The 25,069-nt window shown below is 38.8% G+C and overlaps 1 protein-coding gene across 1 annotated transcript in view; it reads left to right on the top strand.

The window, feature by feature from the left end:
* LOC118801854 (CD209 antigen-like protein A) overlaps positions 1 to 23,735 on the top strand; it is a 33,646-nt gene extending 9,911 nt beyond the window's left edge. Inside the window, exons 2-5 of the mRNA XM_036562245.1 lie at positions 18,374 to 18,643; positions 21,927 to 22,069; positions 22,251 to 22,357; positions 22,459 to 23,735. Coding sequence (XP_036418138.1) covers positions 18,374 to 18,643; positions 21,927 to 22,069; positions 22,251 to 22,357; positions 22,459 to 22,606 — 668 coding nt within the window. The 3' untranslated portion in view covers positions 22,607 to 23,735. The remainder of the gene's footprint in view (positions 1 to 18,373; positions 18,644 to 21,926; positions 22,070 to 22,250; positions 22,358 to 22,458) is intronic.
* Positions 23,736 to 25,069: the final 1,334 nt, after the last annotated feature.

Here is a 25,069-nt window from a genome sequence, read left to right as displayed (position 1 = left end):
TATGCCCATTTTGAATTCGATGCCAACAACACATTCCAAAAAGTTGAGAAAGGGGCAGGTTTACCATTGTGTTTCATCAACCCTTCTTTTAACAACCCTTCCTGTTCTTGTTTGATACAGGATTTCAGCAGCTCAACAGTTCAGGGTCTCCTTTATCATATTTTTCATTTCATAATGCGCCAAACGTTATCAGTGGTGACAGGTCTGGACTGCAGGCAGGCCAGTTTAGCACCTGGACTCTTTTAATACAGAGACATGCTGTTGTAATACATGCAGAATGTGGTTTGGCATAATTTTGGTGAGATAAGCAAGGCCTTTCCTGAGAAAGATGTCATCTAGATGGCAGCATATGTTGCCAAACATGTATATATCATTCAGCATCAATGGTGCCTTCACAGATGTGCACGTCACCCATGCCATGTGCACTAATGCACCCTTATATCATCATGAATACTGGCTTTCGAACTGTGCATTGATAACAAACTGAGTGCCTGGAGGACACAGTGTCCATGATTTCCAAAAAAATTTCAAATTTTTATTTGTCGGACCACAGGACACTTTTCCACTACACCTCAGTCCATTTTAAATCAGCTGAGGCCCAGAGAAGGTGGCAGTGTTTCTGGATCCTGTTTATGTACGGTTTCTTCTTTACGTTTTAGAGTTTTACCTTGCATTTGTGGATGCAGTGATGAACTGTTTTCTCAGACAGTGGTTTTCAGAAGTGTTCCTGTAGTGATTTCCTCTACAGAATCATGTCTGTTTTTAATGCAGTGCCACCCAAGGGCTCAAAGATCATGGCCAGCAAATACTGTTTTTGGCCTTGTCCTTTGCATACAAAGATTTCTCCAGATTCTCTTAATCTTTTAATGATATTATTTACCATAGGCGATGATAAGCAACATTGAGAAATGTTATTTATGAATTGTTGCACTATTTGATCGTGCAGTCTTTCACAGAGTGGTGTACCCCTCCTTATCTTTATTTTTGAAAAACTTAGCATCTCTGAGATGCTTTTTTATACCCAATCACCAGGTGTTTTTTTTTTGCATGACACAAATTTACCAGCCTTTTGTTGCCCCCGTCCCAACCATTTTGGAACATGTTGTTGACATCAAATTCAAAATGGGCAAATATTTTTCAGAAAACAATGAAATTTCTGATATGTTGTCATTGTACTATTTTCAATTAAATATAGGGGTTAAATGATTTGTGCATCATTGCATTTTGTTTTTATTTACATTTTGCACAGCATCCCAATTTTTATGGAAATGGGGCTGTAGTTTAATAAAAGTAATATGATTTGAAAATGCTCAAGAGAGTGAAAAATCATCTATATTTTACTAAAGTACATGCACTTGAGTAAATGTTAGTTACTATCCACCTCTGAACAGGTTTATGAAGATATGCCATTAGCATGACATAAAAGGCAATTTTAGTCAGTGGCCTAATTGCATTTCTTCACTCAGCCAGTTTTTTTTTTAAACAATATGTTTTGCCCCACCACTTTTGGTTTGGTTGTGTTTTGCAGCCTATGGCATCTTAACGTTAGCGAGCTAACTAGCAGTTAAATATTCTAATTTGATGCTTCATTGTGCAGCCCCAAGTTCACAAAATATAGATAGATACTTTTCAAAGTGCAGTTTTGCCAGTCAGTACACAGCAGTTTGATTATTTGTGGCTCTTCAGAAGACCTTGTCTTGATGTTTGTGATTAGCATGAAAAAAGTGTGCTTTTCAGCTGAGACAATTGCTCATTTGTGGATGTAATTAAGCTGGTAATTAAGGAGTGGGCAGTTATGGAGGGTATTTAGTATTACCTTAAACATATATATATATAAACAGCCATAGTAAACACCTATTCATGCAGATACAGTAGCTGTGAGTATGTGTGTGGCCTGAGTCCTGTACAGTATGACGTCCATATAAATATGTATATAGTCATGTGTATAGTTATGCCTTGGATGTAACTGTAGCTATTTTAATCAGTTTTGTTTGTTTAAAAAAACTAAAAAAACAAACATAGTTTTCATACTTTTGCTCATAATAAAATTTGGATTTTGTATTATTTTGTTAAAAATCTATAATCCCACATGGCCAAAAGACTGAATTTAATATCATAAATGATGAAAACTCACTTTTTAGCCATATGGTTTGATCAACGTAAAGCAAAAATTCTCAATCGAAATCGAAATTTGTTTTGGGTATTAACAGATTAATTTAAACATTTTCAAATGTCCCTTTTTTACCTGTATCATTTACTCCAGTTAGCCAAATACACCATATAGTATAATTAGCTTTTATTTTATGAAACATGACTGTATCTGTTACATCCCACTTCATGAAACATTTTCATCCTGTATAATTTTACATTATGTAATAAATGTCACATCATTAGAACTGTTGTGAACACCACCATCTGGTTGAGGCAAAGTCACTCTTGTTTACAAGAACCCCCCACATTACCAAACTAAAAGCTTTAGCTCCACAAAGTCTGCGCTAGAAGCCATAAACAGGATTATATTGTCTAACAAGTTTTACAGCTTAAAAGGAAGTTACCCTGGGACCAAGCATGGACACCACAGGAGGTTATCAACCTTCTGCCTCAAAAGGCACGCCAGGCAGCCATAAATTCCTACCTGGAATCCAGCTACAGAGTTTTACCAAGACTCTTACTTATATCAAATTTGTAAAATGAGCATCAACTCCGGATTGCCACCATTCAACAGGGTTCATTTCATGAAGTCTGGAGACCCCAAAAACGAGGTTGTTATGAGAATCTATAACAGAGGTAGCCCGATTTTAGTGACAATTTAGATATGAAGCCACAGCACCCTCAAGTGGTGAGAATGAGACACAACACACTGCCACCGTAAAGACATTTGCTTATAAGAACCCAAGAAAACTTGTTGCGTTGTCTGCTTGATTATCAACATTTATATAATCTGTAAGTAATACGACTTGTTTTATTAATCTTTTTGTTGTGTGTGTTAGTTAAAACCTGTATCTTTTTCTCCTGCTAAGTGCTAGAAAGACATAGTGTGTAACTTTGATAACAGACAAATGCAACCATTTCTTTGTAGTGAGTTTAGACCGCTGACAAATATATATCCTGAATGTGGTTTTCTTTTCTTTCTTTTTCTTTTGTTGTTGATTTTAGTTCTTCATACATTGGGTAACGGCCCTGTTTGAATGTATTCGTAACCAGCAATATCCAGATATTACAGGCAAATGTTACCTGTGTTCTTTTACATGTGTTGTGTATCAGGTAACAAGGGTTAAACTGTCTTTTCTGAAACATACATGAATATCCTAGTTGTCCATTCCTTGGTTTTGAAAGTTAAACCGATTTTATGTTAGAATAATGTTTCTTTTTGCTACGTGGCTAACACAAGAACACTAGCCCCCAGCTGGGAAAGGTGAATGTAAACTAGAGCAGGAAGGAATTAAACTTGGCTTGCTTACAATGGTCTATAGAAATCAACGATCACTGGGCACCACGTGTTTGTAGCGTTTGAACTAATGCACTGCAAATAGAAGTGCTCTTTGGCGCCCTCAGGTGTCCAATTTAGCATATTGCAGATAGAGGTGCTCTCAGGTGTTGGATTTAATGCGCTATAAGTAGAAGTTAATCTCGCATCATCTCCTCATAAAAGATTATTGGAGTGAACGTGTGTGTGTTTAGCACTGTGGAGGATAAACTGAGAATCACAACTTAAGTTCAGAAGGGAGTTGAGTCGGATGAGACTTAAGTCGGGAATCTTGTTGTCTTGCTAATACAGTTTTGATTCTGTGTTACCCTGTTTACCCTGTTTGTGTTCGATAAATGCTCTTGGGGTTTCAACTGTGTGATTTTGCTGAACAGTGCTCTACCTATTTTATTGTAAAGCTTTGGATCTGTGCCATTGTCAACATTGTGCTGTCCCGTGTTAATAGACATCTAGTGAAGTGAGCTTTGGTGTTGGCTGTTCCCTGTTTTCACTTAGTGATCTCTAGTCACTGGTGTAACTGTATTTCACCTTGCGAGTACACCCTGTTTCCACACTGCCTTAAATAATTCTGTAAGTCAGATATAACTGAATAAAGTTTATAATATCCTCAGGTACTCATGGTATAACTTTGTTACATTACACTTGAATTACCTCTAAATTGAGCCATAAGTTACAGTTTTCGCATTTAGTTCACTCAGCCATTACTGATAACCATTCTAATATTTCATAAGTAGAGCTTAGCAGGTCAAATTGCTGTAGCATTCACTGGCAGAATCTACTAGTTGTGGCTTCCACTAGGTCCACCGTTGCGGCTTGTCTGTTTCATGGTGCTCGGGTCCATTTGCCTCTGCTTTGGCACTGTAGGTGCTTCCATTGACGGGGTCTCTCAATTTTGGTGGTTTATTGTACCTGGCTCTGGTCCTTCCTGCGGGCGACCTGAAGGTCCACTGCCAACAGTGCATCTTTTAAACAGCGTTCAGTTTGGACTCAGCAACGTGGGTCTTTATCCACTCAATTTTGAGTCTCCCCCTTTGGGAGTTGGTGTATCCATTGGTAGAAGGTTCTCAATCTTGGGTTTATTGCATCTGAACCTGGTCCCATCTGAGCCTGAGTGGGGGTGGGGTGTGGGGGAGGGGGCAGTTGGATTCAGTAACATGGGTCTTTATTCTCTGATTTTGAGTTCTCTTCCCTTTTGGACCAAACCACCTAGAGGGACCCTCCCTTCGAGTTATTGCACCTGTAGTTGGTCAGTTTTGGGTCTCCCCAAGGTGAACACCAATACGAGTGACGCCTCCCTAGGATGCTCAATTCTGATACAGCCCAAGAGGTCTTTAACTGTCAGTCCAGGGTCCCACCCATCCACCAGCCTAGAGCGTGTTGTTCCTATATTTATAATATAAAGCCCTTGTTAAATCCAAAGTCTGTGTATAAAAGTAACTAACACCCACGCGGTACTGCTTGACATTAACGTAATAGCTAAATAGTACCAAGGCAGTTATAGAGCGGTGCTTGATTTAAGTAATAGAAGACCATTGTTTTCATCTGCCAGGGAGCGTGACTAGTAAATTATAGTCTGTAGCAACAAAAATAACTAAAGACCTGGTGACAAATCACACAACCATGATTCCCAAATGCCACGGTAGAGAACAAAATTTACTTAATCAAAAGAACTTCCAGCCGAGAAGTCAGAGACTTCATTGAGCGTCAGCCTAACAGTGTTAGATCTCACTATGATGTTCTTTGTCAGGCCCTGATAGAGGAATTTTCCAACGATTTGGCACAAACAGGCTTAATTGCGGCTCTGACAGTTAAACAACATAGGCAAGAGTCACCCCAACAATACTACAGCCACCTTCAGCTAGTTTATTTTGACTCACAAAATGAACCAGGGATGGAGGAGGACCTAGACTTTAAAATGCTGTTTTAAACCAGGATTGCAGTTTGTCCACGGTCTTTATCCAGTAGGCAATTTAGCCCTAAGAGGGTTCGCAAAGCATTTACAGGCCTCAAGCAAACAGAGACCCCTAATGTCCTCAATACTCGGGGTCCATCCTTAGCTCCTTCACCCCACCCTTAAGGTCCAGGAGCTTTCCCGACCCCAGCGTTCCAACTAAGGTCATTACCGCTCCCAACCGGTATGGTTGTAGAAGAATTGTAAATAATTTTAACTTTAATAAGAAGAAAACTAAATGTCTGCAGAGCTAAAGTTCCTCTGTGACTTCCTGCCCTCCATCTGCATCACCTCACACTTCCACACACCAGAGTTATCACCACACAGGTGTTTACAGAGCTAACTGTGTCATATAGACTTATTCATTACTGAAACTTCTGTCAGAGCAGAATGGAGATGACGGAGGATATATATGTAAACACAGGATTTGTTGCAGACAATATACAAACTCAAAATCAAGCTGTTCATTACAGGAATGCTGATCAAGGGGACAAGACCTCTTATTCACATTCAGCAGATCCTCAGTATACAGGTCAGTAATCTGCATCTTCAGCTTTTCCACTGACCTCTGTGTCACTGTAGATAACTTCCAGTCATTTTAAAGGGGAATTCCACAGATTTTTCTCAATTTCAGCAAAATATGCAAATTCATTCAGAGAAGTTTCTCTGTTCTAGAGAAACTTCCCACGTTTGAATTGTTCACAGTGGTGGTGTCAGGAACCAGATAACACAGTGTTTATTGACTCTGAAAGCTACATCATGGTTATTACATAAAATGGTTATGAATAGTTTTCATCAACATTACATATAAAAACTCAGAAGACCCTTTTACATTCACTGGTCATTTTAGACAGTAAACTACATGGTTATACAAACCCATTTCCAAAATAGTTTGTACAGTGTAGAAAATGTTAATAAAAACAGAATGATTAGTATTTCTGTTTGACCTGTATTATATTGAACACAGTACAAAAGCATGGAGCATGTTTACTTTAGTTTTACTTCACTGTTCCTTTTAACAACACTAATGATCTCTTGGGGTCTGAAGACACAAACTGATCCAGGTTAGAAAGCTGAACTTTTTTTCATTCTTTTATTGTAAAAGTCTTCAGCTGTGCAGCCTTACAGGGCCTTCGTTATCAAGCTTAATAAGACACCAATGAGAGACAGGTTTGGACTGCAGGAAGGCCAGTTTAACACCTGCACTCTATCTGATGATGAAAGCTTGCTGTTGCAACGTGTGCAAAATGTGGTTTGGCGTTGCTATGGTGAAATTAGTATTGATGCCACTGAAAATGACACCATGTAGAAGCAGCATATGCTGCTCAAAAACGTGTCCAGTGTTAATGGTGTCTTCACAGATGTGCAAGTTACCCACTAATAATCATGACAGACCCTGGCTTGTGAACTTTATGCTGGTACAAATCTAGATGGTCCTTTTCTTCTTTGGCCCAGAGAACCCAACATCCATTATTTCATAAACAATCTGAAAGTTTGACTCGTCAAACCATAATACGCAGTTCCACTGTTCATCAGTCTGTTTCAGATGAGCTTGAGTTCAGAGAAGTCGGCAGCGTTTCTTGATCTGTTGATATGACTTCCACTGTTCATAGTACAATCTTAACTTGTATTTATGGTTGCTCTGCTGGTAGAAACTGAAGTTGACTTCTTATTCCAGCTTTTCGTTCCACCTTAAATGCAGCTGTGGAGGTGATATTTGCCTCATTACAGCTCATTGTAAAGGAAAACAGAACACTCTTGACTATTCTCGAGCAGCAAATCAATGTGAAATAAATGTCAGGTGTTCATAGGCTTGAAGCTTTGCAGTCTGTCTGGAAAAGAGAAAGATACAGTAGTTTGATGCATGATCCCATCATAATTTACTAAGTAGAATATTTTATCTTGGGGACAGCAGTATTGTAGTCCTCTCTTGGTGCTTATATCTTTTAGCTAGGTTCCTGAAAGCAAGCACAGCCGCCCTGAGATACACCAGCTGATAGCCATGATATTCACTGTTGTTAACATCTTGTGAAATTATTGCTTTAGCTATGAAAAGAGCTGCACCCAGTGTGCTCTGTTGAGATGTAAGCTCTATCATTTTGATCTTCTCTCAAGCAGTGTTAGCATAATCTCTGCCCACCTGATTAATGCTGTCAAACTAAATGAAACTCTGCTGGTCACTGTCGAGAGTTAAATAAATCATTTCAGTTCATTTTGACTCTTTCACCTTTAAGGTTTTTGTTATGGCTTTTCTATTTGAATGTTGTTTAACAATGTTGTCCCTGAGAACTTTAGGAAGCCCTTGAACCTTCAGTATAATCACTACTTGTTGCATCAACTCTTCCCAACTAATGGCAACATCTTTCTTGATGATGTCTTTAACGATGATTTGCTTGGGAATATTGGGAATAATATAGCACGCTATAGCAACTTTATTGCTAGTGGGCTTAAATAGGGATGTAGAATTTATGTAATCTTTTCATATCTGCACAGTGCCACTCACAGACATTGGCACACCTGGTAAACATAAGCAAAGCAGGCTGTGAAAGACATTCTACATTGCTGATCCTTTAGATCTTTCAATCAAATATTAACAAAAATCTTACCTTTTTTGAAGTACAATGGTTTGAAAAAAGCCCTAAATCTTATCAGGAACTAAGTATTTTTCTCAAATCTGTGCGTGCCACAATTATTGGCATCCCTTCATTTAATACTTTATCCAGCCTCCCTTTGCAAAGATACAAAACAGCTCTTCTCCTATACTATTAATAAGAGTGGAGAACACATAGTAAAGGATCTGAGACCATTCCTCCATACACAACCACTCCAGATCCTTCAGATTCCGAGGACCACACTGTGGCTCTTCAGCTCATCCCATGGGTTTTCTATGGGGTTTAGGTCAGGGGACTGGGGTGGCTATGGCAAAACCTTAATTCTGTGGTCAGTGAACCATTTTTGTGTTGTTTTGAGGTGTGCTTTGGATCATTGTCCTGCTTGAAGATCCAAACTATGGCCCAGTTTAAGCTTCCTGACAGGTAGGCAGATTTTGATTTTATTTCTGCTGGTACTTGATGGAATCTGTGATACCATTAATCAATTCAACAGTATCACAGATCCACCACCATACTTCACAGTCAGGATGAAGTACTTTTCTGTATGGCTGTTTTTGTGTCCACGCCAAACTCACTGCTGGAATCTCCTCTTAACCTGAGTTACAGGAAAGAAAAGAGACCCGTGTAAGTGCATGTAGCTCAACAACCACAAGAGGGAGCCACCCAACTGAGCCAGGGAGCATATATAAAGGTTTACTCTATATGAGATACATAGCAGTTGTAGTGATGTGTCATTCACAAACAAGTCAGCTCTTTAATTCAGTTAGGTGAATGTCGTCTCTCATTGAGGAGCTGACTTATTTACTGATTTATTTATTTTTAGATCTCATGAAGCTGTAGCTGAAAATCACAGGACCCCCGCCCCCATTTTTGTCCATTCATTAATTAACAAGTAGACTAAGACTAAAAATTAAATGATAGATAATATTTAATTTGGCTGATTTTGGTATAAAAAATGACGTGCTGCAGAATGAAGAGCCGTTTGGGAACCAGTAGAGTCTGCTTTTATTTCTCGAGCTGCCCCTTACCCTGCAGTTACACTCATTTATTAGAAATCCAGGCTTTTAATCATGATTCATCCAGCTGTTGGCTCAACATACCGCTGCAGTCATGGTTGTAGCTGATGAACTTAGGCTTTATTCTAGCAAAGAAACACAGCGCAATGATAATTTTAGATTCTTTTTTGTTAATTGTACTGTATAAAAGTATTTGTACGATATGTTTTTTGGATTCTGTGTGTCTAAAGTTATAAAGTTAATAGTCTAAAGTTATGGGCCACTAAATGGTATTTTAATGCTGGTAAAATCAGCAGAATAGCAATAGCTGAACTGCGCAATAGCATGAACACAGCACATCTCAAACTGCTGTATGTGCAGCCTCGCTCCTTGTGTTCTTCTGAGATTGTTATCACACGGTAACTTGTCAAGAACATTCTTCCCAAGAATGCATCTCAGTTCTTAGTGTTCTTGATGTTGAGAAACACTGTGTGTTTCAATAGTGACATGAAAACAGGGGACAGCATTTTAATAAAGTGTTTAATAAAATAAAATAAAAAATCGTGATAAATCTTGTTTTAACCTTTACCTATACAAGTTGATAAATTGTATACATTTAGTTTATTACTATATCTATTAATGCCTTGGGTTTAAATAGATCATAACATAATCCTTGTAAACACTGAAGTCATATTATGTAATTATTATATGAATGAATGCTTGAGTGTGTTAAGAAGTAGTAAGGACACTGTTGGCTTTCAGAGTGTAAAACGTAAACTGTGGTGGCTGTTGAGCAAGAGATGTGTGAGATGAACTGCTGTGAAAAAAAAAACTTTACACCTCTCTATGAACACAGCCGTGTCAAGATAAAACCATGTGCAACTGCTCCAGTGAAAAACAGCATTAAGACACTAAAACCATTTAGAAATGTTGATTTGACTGCTCAGCTTTGAAGATGACAATGCACTTTGCTTATCATCCTGCATATCATACACATTTTATCATTGAAGAAAAAAAACACAGTTCAACTGAGGAACCTAAAATAGGTTTTTTTAAGCTACAGTGAGAAAAGATTAACCAGTTCCAGTTTGCAGAGTTCTAAGTGGACAATAACAGTAACACATTACATAAAACACGCGGATGACCCTGAATATGTAGTTGTTCAGGATCTCATAACCTTCTAAGATGGGGTGACTATCCGGCTTCTGGTGGGCCATGACTCTGAAATATTCCCTCTTCTGATGCTTAGATCAACCCATAAAAGTCTCGCTAATTCACTGACGAGTTGAATCACAACACAGCCACCACAGAAACACTAACAACTGTTGGCATTAAAGTATTTTATGTAAATCTATGAAGTAGTAAATATTAATTTGCTCTGTGGTTTTGTTTCATATTGTAAGTTGTTCGTTATTCTTTGGTTGATAATTTAAATAACACTGTACAAAAATGGAAAAAGGCAAAAGGTGACAAAGTGTTTTTGAAGTTTGACTTGATGCAAAATAATGATTTTGTTAGTCTAAACTAACGTCAGTTAAAATCAGTTAAAGGAGAATTCCACCAATTTTTGATTATTTGCATGATTCTGTAGTTGCAATGTAAACAAAGTCATTCAGAGTGGTTTGATGTAAAATGTTTAACTGTAGAGAAATTTAACAATTTATTTCTGTACAGTGGTGGTAATAGAAACCAGGAATCACAATACCTACAACACAAATGAAGCAATTTTATGTACTATCCAAAACCACCAGTGAACCTAACACGTCTTCTTAGTTTTATATGTAATGTTGATGATGGTAAATCAGTGGAAGATCTGAAAAATTGCGTTTTCTTTGCAGACAATTTTGCCTTATAGTGCCCTGCATGTACCGGTCTGCAATGAATGGATTCAAATAAATGGATTAACAAGATGTTTTTGGCCAAAACATTATCAGAAAACTATCCTAAAACAATGTCTCAGACATCAGACAGCGTATTAAAAACCATTTTGTGTAATAACTTTCTGTGATGGAGCTTTTAGAGTCATTAAACTCTTCAGACGTCTGGGTCCTATCACTACCGCTGTGAACATTTCTGACTCTGTAATGCTAACCATACACTAGAAGACTTTGAAAAGACTTTGAAAACACTTTTGAAAGACTAAAGTCTGACACCCCCTCACATCTAAAGACAGTGTCACGGTTTTTAGTCACCGACTATGATTTTGCAAAAGACTAGGAATCTTGCAGTGTTGCTATTTACAAGCCAGCAACTAGATTTCCCCATCATACACCTGGTGGAAATTTACAAGCAGATAAACACTTTGGACCATCCATAGTCATCATCATCATCATCATCATCATCTTAAACCGCTTAATCCAGATAGGGTCGCTGTAACGGTTGGGAGAGAAGAGAATCCCAGGCAGCCCTGTCTCCCGCAGCTTTCTCCAGCTCATTACACGGGACCCAAAGCTACTCCCAGGCTATCTTAGAGACATAAACCCTCCAGCGACCCTAGGACGACCTCAGGGTCTCTGCCCAGTAGGCCATGCCTGGTAAACCTCCAACAGGAGGTGCCCAGGGGGTATCCTGATCATTTGCCCAAACCACCTCAACTGGCTCCTCTCAATGTGGAGGTGTAGTAGCTCTACTCTGAGCTCCTCCTGGATGACCGAGCTCCTCACCCTATCTAGTAGAGTGTAGCCCGCCACCCGACAAAGAAAGCTCATTTCCACCACTTGTATTCATGATCTCATTCTTTCAGTCATTAGCCAAAGCTCATGACAATAAGTTCACTTAATGTGAAGTATACGGAAACAACTCTTACTCCAGGAGTACAGAGATCGCATGGGCCAGAGTAGCGGCCCTGGCACCCCCTACTTGGTGGACAGTTATACAGAACCTACTTGAAGCCAACCTTTTTCCAAGGCCTCACCAAACTCTTCCCATGCTCTAGATCTAGCTTCAGCCACTGCTGTGGCTACCATCTTCTTTACCTGTCATTACCTATCTGCTAATTTGGGAGTCCACTGGGACATCCAGTCCTTGTCCACCTCCCTCACTACCAGTGTCCACCAGGGGTTTCTTGGGTTGCCGCTCTGACAGTCACCAACAAGCTTTTGGTCACAGCTACACAATGGAGGTTGTGAACAAGGTCCATTGGACTCCATGTCCCCCTCCATGTCCCCCACATGAGAAAAGTTCTCACGGAGGTGGGAGTAAATATCATTCCAAACAGGGGCCTCTGCAAGTCGTTCCCAGAATACCCTGACTATTTGCTTGGGGCTACCAGTCTTCCCTGCAATCTGATACAACTCACCACCAGATAATGATTAATTGACAGCTCAGCACCTCTCTTCACCCAAGTGTCCAGAACATATGGTCCCATACCAGATGAAAGGACAACAAAGTCAATCATTGACATTTGACCCAAGGAGCTCTGGTACCAAAGACACTTATGAATGTCCTTGTATTCGAACTTGGTGTTCATTATGGACAATTCATGACTAGCAAATATTCCCCTTCCAGGTTTCCCAGTCTTTGCCAACATGCATAATGCATAAGCACAACAACAGTCCGAGTTTTCCTCCCTGCAATTTTAATTCACATTGAGGTGACCCTCTTGTCCACCGGGACAAACTCCAACTGCACGGCAGCCACTCAGGGACTTTTAAGTATCCCTACACCCCCTCAGCGCCTCAGGCCCTGTGCAACCTCTGAGTAGTAGAGCGACCAACCCCTATCAAGGAGTTTGGTTCCAGAGCTGACACTGTGGGTAGAGGTGAGCCCAACTATATCTAATTGATACCTCTCAATCTCCAGCACAAGCTCTGGCTCCTTCCCCTCATTGAGGTTACATTAAACGCGCCAAGAGCCAGTTTCTGCTGCAGGGTTCTATGTCGCCAAGGACCTTCCTGCCATCTCCCACCGCCTATATGGCACTGCACCGCTCCCCCATGCTGGGCCTTTTGGGTGGTGGGCTTTATACTTCAACCAGCGACTTGGCTACTCAAGAGAGAACGATGCATGCACTTATTGAAAAGCAAACTGAGACCACCTGGAAAATGCGAAGTGAAATTAAGAAATCCAAGAAATCAGAAATTGTACCAGCTGGAGTTTCAGGTGGTAGATAGTCATTGTACAGTACCACTGCTAGTCAAAAGAGCCAACAAAGCCATGAAACTCATAAAGGTGCATCATGAGAATAGTTTGGCAGTTGACAGCATCGTCATGGGTGGGGGGTTATGTAAGTCAGTCAGTGAGAACGTCTGAGTTGATGAACAAAAGGAATTAATACTATCTGGATATCTGGTATTCTGTAGAGTCTTTATAGAGTGAACAGAACAGGATGAAACAAACACTACACACTGTTTATGCTGTTTTTGTTAGATTTCACCAGCGATTTCAAATTTGATTTTGAAACGTTATTGTGGCTTTTAGTTTGGGGTTTATGGACTTCTCTCCATTCTTAAGGACTTTGGTTACACACACACATTGCTGTATAATTTACCAGGCAGGACAAATCCAAAAGCTAATGTTATTTTTAGTTTTTGAACTGAATCCAATATGCGCACAGCTGCAAACCCAGCTCTGAACATCTGCATAAGAATATCCTCATAAGTGAAGAGATTACCAAGAGGTTGAATTAAGCTGACGAACTTCAAGACTTCAAGACGTTTCTGCACATGTACCATGTGACTCACACATGTTAAACATCTTCACAGTCTCACATCTGTGGCCAGCGTCACTATCTAACACAGCGTTCTTAGTTTAGAGAAGACTGATTACTATCACAGTTGAACATATTCTGCTGTGACTTGCTGTCAGCGGTAGCATTAACCTGACATACAGAGTCACTTTTAGAGTTTTCAGAGTTATTAAAGTTAACATCAGTCAGAGCAGAATGGAAATGATGGAGAATATATACGCAAATTCAGGAATTACTGCAGACAATGGGAGAAATTCAGACAGCAGTGGACACTCACATGAAGACATTTACGTCAATGAAGACAACATAGAAACACATCAGACCAGGAGCAACAGAAGGAACTCCTGTACAGTAACTGAAGAGAATATACACATTAAAAATGCTGAGGAAGTGGACAAAACCTCTCACTCACATACAGCAGATCCTCAGAACAGAAGTAAGTTTAAGTCTTTATTGGGGTTTTTCACTTACTCATGTATTACTATGTTAATTAATGCTTAACCAGCTTTAATCAGTAACCAAAGTTTTTTTCAAGATTTCTCAAATCATAAGTGAGCCAGATTTTTGATGTGTGCTTATAAGTTTATAGCTTAACGATCAGGTTTGTCTTGCATTGTACTGTATCATACAGGAGCAATCCAGTTTAAGGCCTTCGCTCTCTAGCCCATTGAGAACTTTGCACAAGACAGTTGATATTGTAGCATTCATAGCTATTAATAGAGCCACAGCTTTCATTCAGGCAGTGATGGTTGATTGACCAACTGTTGTGCGCCACAGCTACGCCGTGTTAGAGGTTTACAGTTCACTCTAAGCCAAGCTACACCTAATTCTCTCAGGTGTCAGCTCTCTGTTGACTTTCAGCTGACTCTCAGTTCTTCCTGCTCTGCCCTGGGTAAAAAAAGCCCTGCCTTCTCAATAACAGCATAAACTGTAAATAAATGTTGAAGATCAAAAACATTTCTTGAAAACACTACAATATGCTTTTAAAGCCCTGAAACAGACACATCACTCATTTTGAAGCATCATTTTGGGCAATAAATAGATGTGAATTTTACATCAAGAAACATCAGATATTTTAACAAATTAACCAGGGCTCACTGCTCACAGCAAACAGAAATAAACAATATGGAAGACAGCAAACTCACAGTCAGGGGGAAAATTACTGCAAGAAGGAGGACTGACTCACCAAATCGTATAAAGTCTGATCTGAATCCCCAAGAGTGTTTTCACATATAGTGTGATTCACTGGTAACACTTTACAATACTGGTCCACAAATAAGCATGTGTTAATACATAACTAATGCTTTTATCACAGTAAATTAATTCATGGACTAATACTTAATACATCAGGAAATAATGAAGTGTATACATTAATAACGAACTGAATGAACTATGAATAATTAATAAAGGCAGTCATTAATGATTAACATAAATCTAACTCAGTCTATTAATTAATACCATGACTTAATATATTAATTAGGACCCTTTCTATAATGCATAATGTCTGATGGAATTGATGTACATCAACCACATTATAGGCTAATAACCAATACACTAATCTGCAGGAAACTCAATGGCATCACTGTGTGAACATTTCATAATTAATGAATTATCAGAAATTTCATTACAATTACAAGACAAGGGCTGGACTCAGTTTCATGCCCTTGCAATGTAATGCTGATTTACTTAATCAGTAATATTGTGCCAGGAAAAAAGACTTGTGGCCGATATATGCTTGCTGTCTGTCTGGGAAGGTTGCTATGAATGTTTCAGTTGGTGTCTTACTAGAAAAAAAATCTCATACATTGCTTATAATAAACAATATTGTTTCGATGTGGAGAGGCAAGTGAGATGACATACAGCATTCATCCTCCTTTTAAAACTTTCTTGAAAATTGAGCTTAATGTGTGACCCTGTTTCTGGTGTGGATCATGGTGAACAGTCTACATTTACTGGTTTTTACAGTGCATTGAGGGAATTTGGTGCACTGGAGCGATTCTGACAGTGAGACTCTCCTCAAAATGTCTGATTCCCTGAGCAGAACCCTGACTCCTGAAGCAGAGAGCTCTTTGAGACACACACCATGAAAATTGCCGTGATTTAAGGCAGAAGTTTTCAAAACCACAAGTAAACTCAGGTCTGGACTTGACACGTTTTTAACGGTCTCAGACTTGTGCTGGACCTGGTAGTATTTATATTCAGACTTGTCTCAGTCTAACTATTTGATGTGTTGATGACTGTAAGAAGTAACCTACTAACAGTTGCTGCAGTGCGTTTAAATGGTCCTCCTCATATCGTTCTACTGAGTTTCATGACCATGTAAGTATTCATTGGTTCATTCCTGCTATTTGTGAAGAAGTATATTGTTTAAATTACGTTATACCTCAACAAGTAGCCTGGATGATTTGCCGTTATTTAAAGCTTTCTGTGGCAGAGGAATCAGTGGAGTTTGAGTAGAGGAAGCTATACAGTAGGTCTGTCCATGTAAATGGCTTTTTACTAAATTTAACAGCCTTGCACAGCTATGGTGTTTAGGCTATTGTTTTGCTGACTGACCGTTCTCAAAGGCACACATTTGCACCTACCTTGCTAACAGCGTAGTTTAATACTGTTTGCTTAGTTATATTGGTTAGTGACGTTGGTCAGGAAGGAAGGCTGGACATGTTAGGTAAGAAGGCTGGTGTACAGTAGTCTGAGAAGCACATTGGCAGAATCTGACTAGGTGGCATTGGACCGGGCAGTAAAGTGTTTTACTGTTTCTGAAAAAGGTTTTCTGTATAAACTGTACTGTATTGCGTTGTACTTGGAGGCAGATGATCCAAGCAGGTAAAAGGACAGGAAGGGTTCCTGATGTTAGATGGGTGTCAAACTAAAGCTTTTAAATTAGCGAAAGGATCAGTTCCAGTAACTGGCCTTAGTTTGACACTCATTTCTATCAGAAAAGATTCAGAAGACATCTTGATATTATTTTGGTGCCAAAACCTACAAGATTACTTAAAACAGCCAAGCAAATTAATTGAGTTTACTCTGTAAAGTCTCTGTCATACAAGCTAGTTTCCATGTGTTGTATGTTTTCCCCTGTTGCTTTTTTTTGGATTAGACCTTTTGTCTGTTTTTTTTTTCTGTTTCTGATTTTTTGGATTTCTGCATCGTCTTGATTTCTCACACCTACCTGGACTGTGTATTGTGTTCTCTATGAGTGTTTAATAAAGCACCTTGCAATTACATCCAACCTGATCTCCAGTGTATGTGATAGACTGATTTCACACGATTTCCTGTGTCAAGGTATTTTATTTAGCTAGGTACAGTCATGTGAAGAAGTAAGTACACCCCATATTTACACATAAAGATGTCTCATCTCCATTTTAACATTGTTGATTGACAAAGATGATATAATTTGCCAGGTGACATTTAAAATGAAAATTTGTCATCTTTTATGTGGTTTATTCATGTAAGGCTGCTTTGCTGCCTCAGGGCCTGGCCAACCTATCACAGAATCAACTATGAATTATCTGTCAAAACAGTGCTTGAGGAGAATGTTAGACCATCTGTCAAAGAAGTTGAAGTTGATACCAAACATACAAGCAAATTCACGAAGGAGTGGCTCAAAAGGAAGAAATGGCCAAATGGCAAGGCAGAAGCACAGATCTGAGACCAGATCTAAATTCTGTATGGAGCAGTGGACAAAAATTTCCCAAAAAAAGTATATGTCAGAAACTGGTAGACAGTTATTGTAAAGTTAAAGTCGTTTCTGCTAAAGGAAAGGTACTGAAGCCAGGAACTGATGCCAGGGGTGTACTTACTTTTTCAACAGAAACTTGCATACTTTGTTAGTCCTTTCAGCCTGTTCTGAGGCTCTGTCTGATCCACTCAAACCAGTGCAACACACTAACACGCCACCACCACGTCAATGTCCCTGCAGTGCTGAGAATGATCCACCATCCAAATAATACCTGCTCTATGGTGGTCCTGTGGCGGTCCTGAACACTGATGAATAGGGTGAGATAACAAAGTATGCAGAGATACAGACAGACTACCATCTGTAATTGTAGAGCTACAAAGTGCTCCTATACGGCAAGTGGAGCTGAACACTGAGTGTGGGTGTACCAAATAATGTTCTCAGGGAGTGTATGTCCAAAAAAAAAATCATGAGTTGTATTTACTTATTTACTGTAGCTACTGATTACAGATAGAAAGTGAGCTGTCTAGGTATGATGCAGTGCTGAGGTATAACTTTTTGCAAGTAATCTGAAACTCAGGAATTGATTTTGCAAGCTAACGGCTTTATGCTGTCTTACAGTGAAGAATAAAATGTCAAGCATCAGCACTTGACTTCTGCTGCCCCCTGCAAGCCCCTCCTAGAGAGGCTTGGTGATGCAGTCTCTGTTCTACCTGTGTAGTTTTTTGCTTTTTCCATTCAAGAGTTGTTCTGTTCAATAATGCATCCTTTAGAAAGTTCTGAAAGACTACATATGTGAAAAGATAGAGAACAAATACTTCTCCTTTTTCATTTTTTAAAATATCTTTGGTTATGCTTATGAATATAGACGTTTTATTCATATATTATTCATATATTTATAAGTAAAAAGTTACAAGACATCAAGTGTGTACATTGTTTTCACTCATTGTTACTGTTTTCAGGATTCTACAGACTGACTGCAGTGTGTCTGGGGCTGCTGTGTGTTCTCCTGCTGGTTGCCATCACAGTGCTTTGGATCAAGTTCAACAACCTGACTACAAAGAGAGACCAGTTACAGACCAGTTGCACCAACCTGACTGCAGAGAAAGACCAGTTACAGACCAGATTACTGGATGTAAGAAATGAACGAGATCAACTGAAGACCAGTTACGCCTCTGTGACGCGTCAGCTTCAGAATCAGAAAGACTGTCTTCAGAATTTCTGTAATCTGGGTGAGCAAATCATCTCTAAGGTTTAAGACGGTTAACTTTAACTTTTGGAGTAACTTAGGCAAATTGAAATTGTAAGCAAGCAATACACATTGTAGTGTTATATGCTATAGGAGACACATAGCTTACTGCACAGTTTGTTGTGCTTTATTAAAGGCTGTATCAGCCACAGCCTGACAAATAGGCAAGGCTGCAGGCTAACAACAGCTAGCTCTAGCTTAGCTCAGGCCTGCACTCTTCACATCTGAAACTAGTTCATGTTATACAGGCATAAATACAGAACCAATAAACAGAATAAACATGAAGGCCTGATTAGCATTAGCTTAGCTATTCTGTGGCATCAGCTGAGCTAACAATAACTTAGTTAGCAGGCCAGAGATGACACCACAGTGAGGTGACCAGACTTCTGAAAAGAAAACCGGAGACATTTCCAGTTTGGCGGTCAATATATGATTAAAATATCCAATGTTTTTAATCTATCAAATAAAAAAGGGGGGACAGTTCTAGTTTCATGTATTTTGATCATGGTAACTGTTGCACTTTAATAAACTGATATGTCATATATGGATGGCTGAAAAAGTGATGCAGTTTTTAAAAAGTATGTGCTATTTATAGAATAGCACGTTTAGTAGCCAACATACAAGTAAACTATATGCCTATACAATTCAAGTCCTGTAACCACCCCTGCTTTTAATCCCTGGGTTACCTCGTGTCTTCAAAAGACTTTGTGGTGATGTTGTGGACTCATTTGACACTTGGTAGCTTCTGGTCGAGTTTTACACAGCAGTATTCTCCAAAACTCGACGAGCGAGTGATAGAATTAAGCTTACTGCTGTTATAAAATGGCAGCCAACATAAAATGATAAAATACACAATTTTTAGAAAATAATTTGTCACCAAGAAATGTAGTTCCTGTAGAGCAGGGGTGTGTAAGTCAATCACTAAAAGGGACATATTTAAAAAAAATCACTTACACTGCAGTCATTTCATGAACTTTTCAACCTTCCGTTGTATAAGGATGAACATATAAAAACAGCACTGTTTAAAGCAAAAACCTTCACTTTATAAGTACGTTTTGGTCACCAAATTACCACCAACCCCACAGCACCCCACTTCTTGTGCTGGGGCTGAATCTCAAATGGTTCCCTGCTCTCTACATAGTGCTTTATATAGGAATTTAAATACTAGATCCTGCACCACCACAGTGCATGATATAGTTAAAAACTAGTCATTTGTAATACAGAGTTCAGGTGCTGTGAGGCGGTCAGTTGGTGTCTATATTGTGTATTAACGGCTTTGAACGCGGCTCAGCCAATCAGATTTTATGACTGGAACTATCGGTTTTAGAAGTGGTCTGCAGATCTCATTCCGAGGCTCTCCTGTGGTACCTAGCTGAGGCCCCAAAGAGGAGGTGGCGCTGTTGCCATTATTGCCACCATCTAGTGTCATGGGGTGGTATTGCAAATAGAGCCCAAGATTTTTCATTCTGCAGTTTTTTGAATAAAAAACTAAATGCTTGCTTTAATAATATTTTCCCTGTTGTTTATTGTGTAGTTAAGTAAATCATTTGAGCGATTTTATAGTGTTGTTATTAAAACGCTTAAGCCAGCATGTTATTAGTAAATACAGTAAGAACACAAACACGTGATTTTGTTGACAAAAGAAATGCCTGTAAAGTAAACGACTGAGAAAATGTAATGCAACGTTACTAACAATCAAAACAGCTAGCTGGTTTTCTTAGTCACTGAATGTTTTATAATAAACAGTAATGCCCGCTTCCTGCTACCCAAAACCCACTGTAGAAAAGGGAAACATATAGATGAGATTTCTTTGTTTTTTTAGTGAAATACATCCTTCTACTTTCTGAAATTAAAGAAACGTTCTGGGAAAGTGATTAGAAACTATTTTAACTTTCCGTTTTTAGCCACTGAGCACCATTTACTCCCATTCATTGAGGCCTCACTTGCGGGCGCCCTCTGCTGATTAGCAGTCCTGTTTTTAATATAATGGGGGAAATAGGAAGTGGCCAGGCTCCTCATAAACTGGCTCTGGGTAGACTGGCAAATGAGATTTATGGCCTGATGCTGTTAGGGGGGCCTCTATTGGCCAAAACAGGCACAATGCGAAACGTCTGCACTTCTTCTCTGCAGTCAGGTCTTTCTTTCGAGTCCATAAACCAGAAGAGAAAGCTTAAAATACAAACAATACACAAAACGTTAGGCTAAGGCGAGGTAAAAAACAAACAAAGCAAAGGTCAAAGATGGACAGACAAACTTACGCACTGGAAGGCTTGTTAACGATCTGTGAGACAAAGACAATACTTCGCAATAAACTGCCAGACTGGGGGGGTTTAAGTAGTGTGTTAAATGGGTGACTTGATTCAATAATTTGGTGAAGCGTTGGGGAGTCACGTGAGGGAGGTCTGGGGTCATGTGATCTGGCGGGGCATTCTGGGAAATGGAGTCTGGAGGCTAAGAAGCGGTGACAGCAGGGTCAGAGGGAAGCATGACAACTACTGCCAAGCACTAGATAAATATTAAATACTGATAAATTATAGTTAGTGTCGGAGTCTTTGGTGTTAAATATATGTTTCCTGCTTTTTTCTGACATCCTGTAATTTACTAAGAACTACCTAATTGAAAGGGTGGTCTTTGGCTTTTTGATGGAAAACCTCACTCTCAGTAGTGGAGCTTTATAGCACTTTACAATTGGTTGCCTCAGTCCAGCTGATGTGATTTAGCTTTGTGAAGGTATGATAATTACATAATGAGTGGAATCAGTTTTGAAAGCCTTTAACTGTGATTGTAATATTTATTCATGTGTGTGTTAAGTGTGTTAAACTCCATTTACTTGTGATTACCACACATTATTTCACACATCCTGAAGTGCTAATTCTGTGAATCTCAGTAACTGACATACTCTGAAAACATCAATGAACAAAAGCACTGCAATATGGAAACAACTATATTTCCATATTCAAGACCATCATATTACATTTCAAGTTGTTCTTAACACCACAAGGGAACACTGTGATGCAATTAGGGATGCATAATGATATCGGAATCATATCGATATTGGCAGATAATTGCTTAAAAATCATAAGTGTAATAAATATTCAAGATAGTGTTGTATTGCTAATACAGGTAGACTTTGTGCCAGTTTGTAAATTTTATAAATGTTTATGTATTGGTACTATTATTAGCATCAGCTGTGAAAGAAGAAAGTAACTCAGATATTTAAGTGTATAATGAATCTCTGCTTTTATGTGTATGTTTTCAATTCATAGTGAAGGCAGTGCAGGAGGGTTGGACATTTTTTGAGACCAGTATGTACTTCATCTCTACTGAGAACAAGAGCTGGAGTGAAAGCAAACAGGACTGCAGAGAGAGAGGAGCAGACCTGGTGATCATAAACAGCAGAGAAGAACAGGTGAGAGAGAGAGAGAGAGAGAGAGAGAGAGAGAGAGAGAGAGAGAGAGAGAGAGAGAGAGAGAGAGAGAGATATTTGGGGAAGGGATGGTAATTTATGTCAGACCACACAAGCACATATATGTATGCAGTAAGTTACTTTTCCTCTCTGTTTCTGAGAATGTACATCTGGTTGTTAACAGAACTTTACTGAAAAGTTGAGACGAGGACAGAAAGCTTGGATTGGTCTGACTGACAGTGAGACAGAGAGGGCCTGGAAATGGGTGGACGGCTCAGCACTGACCACTGGGTAAGAGATCACTGAACTGAACTCTGGTCATGATACAGTTAATGACTGTCACTCCTCACTGCTCTGATAAACACAGTGGATTCTCTGATTCTCTCTTTCAGGTTCTGGGGAAGTGGAGAACCCAACAGTAGAGCAGGAGATGAGGACTGTGTCATAACTGGTGACAAGTCTGATCCTGTAAATAACTGGGCTGATTATCCCTGTATTAACCGGTTTGTTTGGATTTGTGAGAAAAGTATTTTAAACTGAGAGTGTTTTAGAATGAATATCAGGAATATCAGCAGTTTGTTTGGATCTGTAAGGGAATATTTATCTGAATGGTCACCAGCATGTGAGTGAATAACAGCATATTTGTATTTCATTCATAACTGTCACTCTTTTAATTACATTTGACCTGTGTGCTTATTATTTTTTTGATGGTAGAAGAGAAAAGAGAAACAGGATAGGGGAAGTCAGACAGTGCTGGCAACTCCTAGAATCAGATTTTGAAAAGCTTCAGAATTGTGTGATGATGATAATTTGAAGGTGATGGCAAGTTTATAACAAGATCCTTCAAACAGCTTTAAAACATCAGTTTCTGACAGTTCAGTCTGTCCTGGGAGGTGTTCAACAAAGTGAGCTGATTTGAATTAGCCTAGCTTAATTTAGCCAAACAGTTCACTCCAGGCTCAGTGGGCTCCACTATCCAGGTGAGGCTGCTAAATTCCCTTAGGTGAATAAAGAAATAACAACAGTAATTGTATTTGGCAGTAAAGAAGGATTACAAAAGGTTAGTGCTCACCTTGAATCCAGAGGTTAAAGACCTCAACATCAAGCAGAAAATTCAACCCATTTCTATTCCTGCAGATTTCTTTGAAAGCAAGAAAAATATGGTATTGTATTTAGTTGTTGAGGCTTCTGTGTAATTTTCTATTTGTTTGTTTTCTGACTGTTTATGTTCAGGCAAGTGATCAGACATCAGATGTGTGTTTAGAAAGTTTGATTGCCCCCTAGAGGCTGAATGAAGTCAGTGCAGGACCTGTTTATAATCTAGTCTTTTAAATATTTGTCTTATACATCTGCTTTTTATTATTAATTTTTACATTTTACTGTTTTTGATCATATTTACTGAATTGCATGAATTCCATTTGAAATGTTAAGCATGTATCTGTGTAAGAACTTTAATTGTCTAATACATTTAATGGAGCTAATAGATTATCTAATAGAAATAGCAATAAATCATGAATATGTGTTGCTGATGATATTTGTTGTCATGTTTTATTTTTTTTTAAAATGTATTGATATTTTATGTTGGTGGTGTTTCACTGCATCAGTTGTGCAATCATCACCATATTCCTGTATGATTCAGATGAAGTAATTCAGTCATTCAGATGAATAAAACTTCAGAGAAATGACACACATTAATATTTAGTTGGTTTCAGAGACTCATTTTAACAAAAACAACCTTATAGCAAAAGCACACAAACCCTGTTTGGATCTATGCACATTTTGCGATCAATGTGAGTGTAATTCACTAAAAATTGTCCACACATCATCAGACACACTCTGAGACACCTATACTCCACATAAGATGTATATATAATGTATTATTAAGGAAATATGGATCAAATCTTTATCTTTGAGTTATGAACACAGTGCCTAAATGCTGCAAACCCGATGATAACTTCAGTAAATGTACGACTTCTACTCTTTCTGACTGAGTATCAGATATCAGTTCCAGTTTACACAGTTCTAATGTATCAGTCAGTGAGCAATAACAGTACAAAATACACGAGTATGATCAGTAGTTTGGTTTCAAAATCTTCTCAAGAACCTTGATTAACCTGCTTTTAAAACAGGCTAAATTTGGTTGCCACATCACAATGAACCATAAGAGGGCACCAAACAAAAACTGAAAAGCAGATCCAACACTAACCAGTTTTACACACTTAACTGTATAATATACCAGCAATACGTTTAGCTCAAACTCAAATATTATTGTTTAACCTTTAAATTATTTCAATAAAAACTCTGAAAAACTCCATAAGAATCTCCTCTTAACCAGAGCTACATCAAAGAAAAGAGACCTGCGTAAGTGCATGTAGCTCAACAACCACAAGAGGGAGCCACTCAGCTGAACCCACTGAGTGAAGCAGTTTCACTAAAGGTGAATCTCATTTTGCTCCCTACTGCCTATGTAGTGAACTATGTAGGTCATGCAATAACAATTCCTGCATTCAAATAGTGCAGAAGCTCATGTTAAATAGGGGGTCGTTTGGCCTGAGGCTGAATCCCTCTATGTATCCCATCATGTGTCTAATAGAAAGTCAAATGAGATTCAGCCACAGGCTGCATGACTCCCTAATTAACATGAAGTGTAATATTTGAGTGTAGAAACCAGAGTTTCATGGCTTATGTAGTGGAGTAGGGAGTCATCTGAGATTTAAAGTCAAAAAACAGAACGACTTAAAGATGTTATAGAATGGAAAACTGTATTTACATTGACACAGTTGAATAAGGAGAGTTCAGTACATGAAACTGACATACGGTGAACCTCAAACACTGTTGTCTCCTTCTTCAAATGAAAATCCTGCATTTGCAAAAGTGGGTAGTAAAACGGGCCATTTCCAAAATCTAAAAACTGTTATGTAACAGTCCTGACTCACTAATATTTACACAGCCAAAGTTTACATACACCAGCCTGTGTTCTAGCCCAGCAGATATTGTGAAGAA

Source organism: Colossoma macropomum, unplaced genomic scaffold (assembly GCF_904425465.1).
Source record: "Colossoma macropomum unplaced genomic scaffold, Colossoma_macropomum, whole genome shotgun sequence".
In the NCBI taxonomy this organism is placed as follows: Eukaryota; Metazoa; Chordata; class Actinopteri; order Characiformes; family Serrasalmidae; genus Colossoma; species Colossoma macropomum.
The sequence above is the reverse complement of the archived record's forward strand: the minus strand, read 5'-3'. Positions and strand labels throughout refer to the sequence as shown.